The sequence below is a fragment of the Coregonus lavaretus genome (genome assembly GCF_964263955.1).
Source record: "Coregonus lavaretus genome assembly, chromosome: 35".
Lineage (NCBI taxonomy): Eukaryota > Metazoa > Chordata > Actinopteri > Salmoniformes > Salmonidae > Coregonus > Coregonus lavaretus.
The window spans coordinates 1,214,210-1,222,668 of record NC_140022.1 but is presented as its reverse complement, the minus strand read 5'-3'; the positions used below and the strand labels follow the sequence as shown (position 1 = coordinate 1,222,668).

At 49.9% G+C, this 8,459-nt stretch overlaps 1 protein-coding gene across 1 annotated transcript in view; it reads right to left on the bottom strand.

Annotated features, from left to right (window-relative positions):
• LOC311109585 (transforming growth factor-beta receptor-associated protein 1 homolog) overlaps positions 1–8,234 on the bottom strand; it is a 10,145-nt gene extending 1,911 nt beyond the window's left edge. Inside the window, exons 1-12 of the mRNA XM_084152514.1 lie at positions 8,186–8,234; positions 6,319–7,026; positions 6,015–6,209; positions 5,475–5,629; positions 4,967–5,205; positions 4,591–4,776; positions 3,086–3,143; positions 2,695–2,838; positions 2,325–2,489; positions 1,535–1,694; positions 712–1,178; positions 1–3 (exon numbers count right to left, since the gene is read on the bottom strand). The exon at positions 1–3 is cut by the window's left edge and continues 1,911 nt beyond it. Coding sequence (XP_084008640.1) covers positions 1–3; positions 712–1,178; positions 1,535–1,694; positions 2,325–2,489; positions 2,695–2,838; positions 3,086–3,143; positions 4,591–4,776; positions 4,967–5,205; positions 5,475–5,629; positions 6,015–6,209; positions 6,319–7,006 — 2,460 coding nt within the window. The 5' untranslated portion in view covers positions 7,007–7,026; positions 8,186–8,234. The remainder of the gene's footprint in view (positions 4–711; positions 1,179–1,534; positions 1,695–2,324; positions 2,490–2,694; positions 2,839–3,085; positions 3,144–4,590; positions 4,777–4,966; positions 5,206–5,474; positions 5,630–6,014; positions 6,210–6,318; positions 7,027–8,185) is intronic.
• Between the last annotated feature and the right edge of the window lie 225 nt (positions 8,235–8,459).

The window sequence follows — 8,459 nt, the reverse complement described above, 5'->3', positions numbered from 1 at the left end:
CAACTGATGAGACGACAACATGGGGAGAGTTACAGCTCACCTTCATCAAGAGTCAGCAGCACTTAGGAGCAATTACAAGATTTAAATCATAACAGCTTAGTTGTAAACACATAATACAGAGGTGTGTGTGTGTGTTGTGATGTGTGTGTGTCGTGGTGTGTGTGTGTGTTGTGATGTGTGTGTGTTGTGGTGTGTGTGTGTGTGTTGTGGTGTGTGTGTTGTGATGTGTGTGTGTGTGTGTGTGTGTTGTGATGTGTGTGTGTGTGTGTGTGTGTGTTGTGATGTGTGTGTGTTGTGATGTGTGTGTGTGTTGTGATGTGTGTGTGTGTTGTGATGTGTGTGTGTGTGTGTTGTGGTGTGTGTGTGTGTGTTGTGGTGTGTGTGTGTGTTGTGGTGTGTGTGTTGTGATGTGTGTGTGTGTGTGTGTTGTGATGTGTGTGTGTGTTGTGATGTGTGTGTGTGTTGTGATGTGTGTGTGTTGTGATGTGTGTGTGTGTGTGTTGTGATGTGTGTGTGTGTTGTGGTGTGTGTGTGTGTGTTGTGATGTGTGTGTGTGTTGTGATGTGTGTGTGTGTGTGTTGTGATGTGTGTGTGTGTTGTGATGTGTGTGTGTGTTGTGATGTGTGTGTGTGTTGTGATGTGTGTGTGTGTTGTGATGTGTGTGTGTGTGTGTCTCGTCTCATTGCGTGTGTCTCGTTGTTCCAGTCTCACCCTGTCGTGCTGCAGCTGTAGGTTCTCGGACCTCGCCAGCCCCAGTGCAACCTGGGAGGTGCGGCAGGCGTGCATACTCCCCCGCAGGGCGCGTCCGAGGAAGGGGCGGAGCAGCTGCAGGGACCAGCCTTCAGGGAGCAGGTCCAGCACGCGCACCGCGTCAAACACCTCCCCGTGCCGGTTTAACAGATCCACCGCCGCCATCTCCAGCTCCCCGGTACTACCACCGTTACCGGCCCTGTTTCTACTGGGAAGGTCCCGGTCCAGATAGACCCCCAGAAGAAGGTGGAAGAGGCGCTGCTGGTAGGCCGGGTCCCGGGAGGCGGAACCCCACACGCAGTAGGCCTCGGCAGCGGGGAAGTCTTTGAGCTGGTGCACCAGGATGTGTAACGCCTTATCGTGCTCCTCTAGCTTCCCGTGGAGCGTGGCTCTCTCCAGTAACAGCTGGTCACACTCCTGGATCTTACCTGAGGGAGGGGGAGACAGGGTCAGAGGTTATGGCAGGTTATAGCCATGTCATCATGGTTAAAACCAGGGTCATAGTAGGTTAAAGCCATTCTCTGGTTGGAAATCAACTGAATACATGCCTCATACCATTTCCGTCATTATTCTGACAGGAAACTAAATGTGGTGTATTGGTTTTCTATCAAGTTTAAACAGTAACAATACTTCAACTAAAATATTGTTTTACATGGAAAACAACATTGTCTGCCTCCCAAATTACACCCTATTCCTTATACAGTGCACTACTTTTGACCTGAGCCCTATGCACTGTATATGGAATAGGGTGTAATTTGGGACACAATTGAAATCGACAGCTCACCCAGTAGTAGTTGGACGCGGTACAGGCTGGACTCCCTGAGGAGGAGCTGTAGTTTGTCCCTTGCTGCAGACACCTGTTGGTCCACTGTGGGGGACTGAGACAGGAGAGACAGGACTCTGTCTGTATACTGCACTGCCAGGTGGGTGTGGAGCTTCTCTTTCTGCAGAGAGGCAGAGAGAGTGAGAGAGGCAGAGAGAGAGAGAGAGAGGGCCAGAGAGAGAGAGAGAGAGAGAGAGGCAGAGAGAGAGAGAGAGAGTGAGAGAGCCAGAGAGCGAGAGCGAGAGAGAGAGAGAGAGAGAGAGAGAGAGAGAGAGAGAGATGAATAAAGGCCAAGCACCAGGGAAAGTTGAACGAGGCAAATCGTGGAGTAATATGCAGAGAGAGGGACAAGACAGTTTGTCAACAATCGCTATGTCTTGCCGTTGTAAATGCTTGGTGCTGCTTATGAATGGGTTATAATTGGGCTATGAATGTGTTATGAGGTCCTATGTAGGTACCCTTCAAGTGAAGTATTACCATTATAGATGATAGTTCAGTCTGCTGTAAATCTGGCATTTCTTACGTACCCCTTATGTATGTGTTATAATAATATAATATATAATAAGCCATTTAGCAGACGCTTTTATCCAAAGCCACTTACAGTCATGTGTGCATACATTTTTACGTATGGGTGGTCCCGGGGATCGAACCCACTACCCTGGCGTTACAAGCGCCATGCTCTACCAATTGAGCTACCAATTGAGCTACATTATAAACGTGTTCTGAAGTCCTATGTAGTGTATGTTCTGACCTGTATCTGTCGGTCCAGCACCAGGTGTTCCAGGTAGAGCAGCAGAGCCTGGCTGTGTTTCCCCAGGTACGTGATGACATCGTCTGGGTTCACCTGGCCCTTCTGCTCCTTAACCTGGTCCTTACCCAAACCCAACGGCCGCTTGGTGAAGACCTGCACCCCTATCTAGAGAGAGAGACCATAGATGTATACACACACCCATAGAATTAGAATGAGTAGAGTTTACCTTCTTCTTTACTCCTATATGTATATCCAAAATGGCCTCCAGTCTAAGTCATTCGTTAGTTTCTGCTAGGACTTAGGGCCCTGGTCAAAAGTAGTACACAATATAGGGATTAGGATGCCATTTGGGACGTAGCCAGAAACGTACTGTCTGGTCTCTCTGCAGGGCCCAGTCTGCATATTTCCACACCAGGTCCAGGTTGGAGCAGAAACTCAGGAAGTCCACAATGTACTCATACAGATCAGACCTGGTAGAGTCCTGAAGGTCCCCGTTCACTACCCGCACCCACAACTACAGGAGGAAAGGACAGGCAGAGGAGAGATGTATTTTACAACGCCATGGTCATTTCATTTCAATTAATATTAAGCAATAATCAAGATAATGGATTGGATTTATAGGGCTTTTCCACCTAGGTGCTCAAAACGCATTAGTTTAAGACGTGGCCATATTTTACTTAATAGGATTTGATTTACCATATACGAGCCATGGTGGTACTGTCACCATGTTCAAACTAAGGTAGTGTGCAGTGCATGTTTACCTGTAGAGCAGCTGAATCCTGTCCGTTATAATGGTAGAGGAGGCCTAGTGCAAAATACCTGATGTGCAGGAGAAAGAATAAAACATAACATAAAAACATACTCATTACACACTTTTAAGGCAATAGCTTAGCAGGCTACTTTTAAGGCAATAGCTTAGCAGGCTACTTTTAAGGCAATAGCTTAGCAGGCTACTTTTAAGGCAATAGCTTAGCAGGCTACTTTTAAGCAATAGTGAGCAACAGCCTTGGTAGCTAGGCTAGCTGTATTGCCCTCTAGGCTAGCTGTATTGCCCTCTAGGCTAGCTGTATTGCCCACTAGGCTAGCTGTATTGCCCTCTAGGCTAGCTGTATTGCCCACTAGGCTAGCTGTATTGCCCACTAGGCTAGCTGTATTGCCCTCTAGGCTAGCTGTATTGCCCTCTAGGCTAGCTGTATTGCCCACTAGGCTAGCTGTATTGCCCTCTAGGCTAGCTGTATTGCCCTCTAGGCTAGCTGTATTGCCCACTAGGCTAGCTGTATTGCCCTCTAGGCTAGCTGTATTGCCCACTAGGCTAGCTGTATTGCCCTCTAGGCTAGCTGTATTGCCCACTAGGCTAGCTGTATTGCCCTCTAGGCTAGCTGTATTGCCCACTAGGCTAGCTGTATTGCCCTCTAGGCTAGCTGTATTGCCCACTAGGCTAGCTGTATTGCCCTCTAGGCTAGCTGTATTGCCCACTAGGCTAGCTGTATTGCCCTCTAGGCTAGCTGTATTGCCCACTAGGCTAGCTGTATTGCCCTCTAGGCTAGCTGTATTGCCCACTAGGCTAGCTGTATTGCCCACTAGGCTAGCTGTATTGCCCACTAGGCTAGCTGTAGTACCCGCTAGACTAGGCTAGGCTAGCTGCAGTACCCACTAGACTAGCTGCAGTACCCGCTAGGCTAGCTGCAGTACACGCAAGGATAGGCTAGCTGCAGTACCCGCTAGGCTAGGCTAGCTGCAGTACCCGCTAGGCTAGGCTAGCTGCAGTACCCGCTAGGCTAGGCTAGCTGCAGTACCCACTAGACTAGCTGTATTGCCCACTAGGCTAGCTGTATTGCCCTCTAGGCTAGCTGTATTGCCCACTAGGCTAGCTGTATTGCCCTCTAGGCTAGCTGTATTGCCCACTAGGCTAGCTGTATTGCCCTCTAGGCTAGCTGTATTGCCCTCTAGGCTAGCTGTATTGCCCACTAGGCTAGCTGTATTGCCCTCTAGGCTAGCTGTATTGCCCACTAGGCTAGCTGTATTGCCCTCTAGGCTAGCTGTATTGCCCTCTAGGCTAGCTACAGTGCCCGCTAGGCTAGCTGCATTGCCCGCTAGGCTAACTGCAGTACCCGCTAGGCTAGCTGCAGTACCCGCTAGGCTAGGCTAGTTGCGGTACCCGCTAGGCTAGGCTAGTTGCAGTACCCGCTAGTCTAGGCTAGTAGCAGTATGCGCTAGTCTAGGCTAGTTGCAGTATCCGCTAGGCTAGGCTAGCTGCAGTACCCACTTGTGGTGTTTCTCTAGCCAGGGGGTGCTGTCTGCCAGTAGACAGGCGTTGGGGGAGGCCAGCAGGTCCAGAAGACTCTCGTGGTCCTGCTCAGCGTACAGCTTCAACAGAGCCGTGTCCACGTCCTCCCGGCAGCCGTTAGCCTCCTCCGTGCTCCGCACCTCGCCAAGGTACGTGATGAGAAACCTATAATAATAATAATTATTATTATTATTATTATAATAAATGCCATTTAGCAGGCACTTTTATCCAAAGTGACTTCAAGTCTTGCGCTCATATATTTTACGTACAGATGGTCCTGGGAATCAAACCCACTATTATGGCGTTGCAAATGCCATACTCTACCAACTGAGCTACAGAGGACCACATCTCTTACCTCTTGCACCTCTGGACCTTCTCCTGGTCCCCCTGCGCCAGGTGGTTGAGATCGGCAAACTCGTGGAGCGGCGGGTGGCAGCGGGTGAATGAGGAGGAGGCCGGGAGGAGGAGAGGGTAGAGGGAGATCAACTCCCGGATGTCCAACTGACCCGTCCTGAAGTGTTCTTTCGCTTCTAAAAACTGAAGCTGCCCAAACTGTATGAATCCTGCTTGCTGGAGGATTCTTTTGTGCAATATCTGAGGAAGGGGGTGGGGGGGGGGGTAATGAAAGAGAAAGTGAAAGATGCATCACATCTCATCCCTGCTATTCTATATTTTACATTTCACAAGGACACAATCACCCCAGTCAAATGAGCCACGTGGGAACACATGACACATCACTGTCACAATAACCCCCTTGGGCTGTACTCACAAAAGAAACTGTAGAAATCAGCCTTTTGATCATATAGTGTCTAGTCTTGAAAAGCACTCTATTAGAAACACTATTTGTGGCAGTCAGTCTGTACCTGGAACTTGTCTTTCGGAATGTTTCTCCTGGCTCCCTCTGTAAGGGTGAGGGCCTCCTCCACTCTGTGTCCAGCTAGCAGGTCCTGGATCTGTCTCTCCAGAGGTAGGGGCACCAGCACGTACACAGCCTTAGTGGAGGCCAGAACCACCTTACCTATAGTGACAGGGACAGGTCAGGGTTAGGTTTAGGGACACAGACAGGGACAGGTCAGGGTTAGGTTTAGGGACACAGACAGGTCAGGGTTAGGTTTAGGGACACAGACAGGTCAGGGTTAGGTTTAGGGACACAGACAGGTCAGGGTTAGGTTTAGGGACACAGACAGGTCAGGGTTAGGTTTAGGGACACAGACAGGTCAGGGTTAGGTTTAGGGACACAGACAGGGACAGGTCAGGGTTAGGGACACAGACAGGTCAGGGTTAGGTTTAGGGACACAGACAGGTCACGGTCTCCACGGCCATAGATACTGTAGACATAGGTCTACTGAGGTAAGCCAAAAAGGTTTGACATTCAGAGTAGTGTATGGGAGCCATGTTGGCACCTTCAAAGTCCTGTAGGATGTGTCCGTCTCTGAAGGAGAGGGTCTGTTTGAGCTGTTGGTCCAGCATACTATGGACGGTGACGAAGCCCTCGTCTAGCGCCACCACATAGGGAAAACACACCGCCGCTCCCATCACACTCTCCGACCAGTTCACTGGGGCACGCTGGGATACACCCTCCGCATTGGCAAACATACCTGAGGGAGAGAGAGAGAGGGAGAGAGAGAGAGAGAACATTCTTCATTAGTGATATGTTAGTAATAAGATCCAATGACTAACCATACAGCTGCTGTTGTAATGACTCACCCAAGCCACCGGGGGCAGCCAAGAGGAACTCCTCCCTACCGATCCTCTTGACGATGGGCTTCCTCTCCTCGCTGTCGTAGGGGAACAGGTCCTGCGCAGCCCCTGTGCTGTAGTTGAGGATCATGTACTGCGTGGAGAGGGCCAGGCACAGGAAGTAACCGTCCAGACTGACCGCACATGGCTGCTCGGGAGTGTTGACCTCTTTCACCAACTGCACCCTGTCCTCATACACCATATATATCTGCACGGTGCGCCGCCGGGCCGAGATCACCCCGATCTCCACACAGAACGGGTCCCCGTTCACCGGGTTCTCGTTGACGCAGAATGCGGCCACGCCCTTAATCTTGGCCCCGCCCAAGGGCATGGGTTCTAAGGTAATCATGTCAACAACACTAACCGTAGCATCACAGAGCACAATGATGCGTTCTAACGCTGACGCGGCCTTCAGGGCCTCCACAGGCTTCTTCAGGCCCAGGTACTTGAACAGCAGCTTTTGGACAGAGTAGGATAGCATCCCCTTGGCCGTGGCATGCTCCTCCAGCAGGAAGTGATGTATGAAGCAGTCGTTGGTGCCCACGTACAGGTGCTTGCCGCAGCACTCAATGCACTCAATATTGATGCGGGCCTTGTCTCCCATCAGGAGCTCCCGCTCCACGGCAGGGACCAGCTCAAACGCCTTCACACTCATCTTGAAGGCACAGCACACATCTACTGCAAGAGAAGAGGGGATCAGGTCAACACAGACATCTACTGCAAGAGTCAGGAGGGTGAGATCAGGTCAACACAGGCCTCTACTGCAAGAGTCAGGAGGGTGAGATCAGGTCAACACAGGCCTCTACTGCAAGAGTCAGGAGGGTGAGATCAGGTCAACACAGGCCTCTACTGCAAGAGCGGAGGGAATCAGGTCAACACAGACATTACTGCAAGAGTCATGAGGGTGGGATCAGGTCAACACAGACATCTACTGCAAGGGTCAGGAGGGTGAGATCAGGTCAACACAGGCCTCTACTGCAAGAGTCAGGAGGGTGAGATCAGGTCAACACAGACATCTACTGCAAGAGTCAGGAGGGTGAGATCAGGTCAACACAGACATCTACTGCAGGAGTCAGGAGGGTGAGATCAGGTCAACACACCTTGGCTGCGTCCCGATTCTTCACCCTTTTCCCAAAGTGTACACTTGCACACTTACAGGCATTTCTACAGCCAATTATTACATAAATCCAATGCTTTTAAATCCATGCACACTGTGGGAGAAGGGTGGATAACTGCGATGCGTCCTGTAAGTGCAAAGCGACAGCCTTTTCAATACTATTGTACAAGCTCTCACTGACAGTCCTAACTCCAAGGCTAGTGTGGGATCAGTAGGACCAGGAGCTTTTCCTGATCACGTGAACGGACCTGGAAAAACTATAGGCCCTAACTAGTTAGCTAGGAGGATACCGCAATAATGATACAACTAGCGACTACTAGCAATGATCACTTGACAGTTAGCCATCATGCTAGCTAGCCTAGCTGGCAACAAACCTTCTCTATACGATCATTTCTAGCGAAATTCTGGGACATTTTGATTCTCAAACCCAGAGCTAAATATGGGGCAGCTAATTACCTAGCAACATCATGCAAATATGTTGTACATTGACTATCTGTTGTGGAAGTAGAGCAATGACTGAAGTAAAGTTAGCTTTCCAGCTAATGTTAACCAGTTTTAGCAGCTAGCTAGCTGACTGGCTATATGTAGGTAACTAGCTACTTAGCAATGACTCAGGCTGTCATTATTGGTAAATCTGCGCAGCTGTTGACTGTGAAAACCTTTCAAAAACAGTAATGTACATGTCCATACAAAGACGATAGCTAGAAGCTGTCATACCCCAGCCGTAGCCACTGCAGATCTGGTATAGGAGACGCCGATGTACCACGGCCTCCCTGCCTTTTCACTTCTCAATCTCTCCACTTCCTTCGATGCTTACCGTTTGCTAACCGCTAGGGAGAGCTGCCACTACGTTTTCCGCTCGAAGAATGTCATGAGGAGGTTGTACTTCCTGTTTACAAATGCATTGGGTCAATATATGCATATATTGACAAAATACAATGGGAGTTGTTGTCCAAAAAGCGGCAGGGCGGGCTGTCTAGCGCCCGCCTAT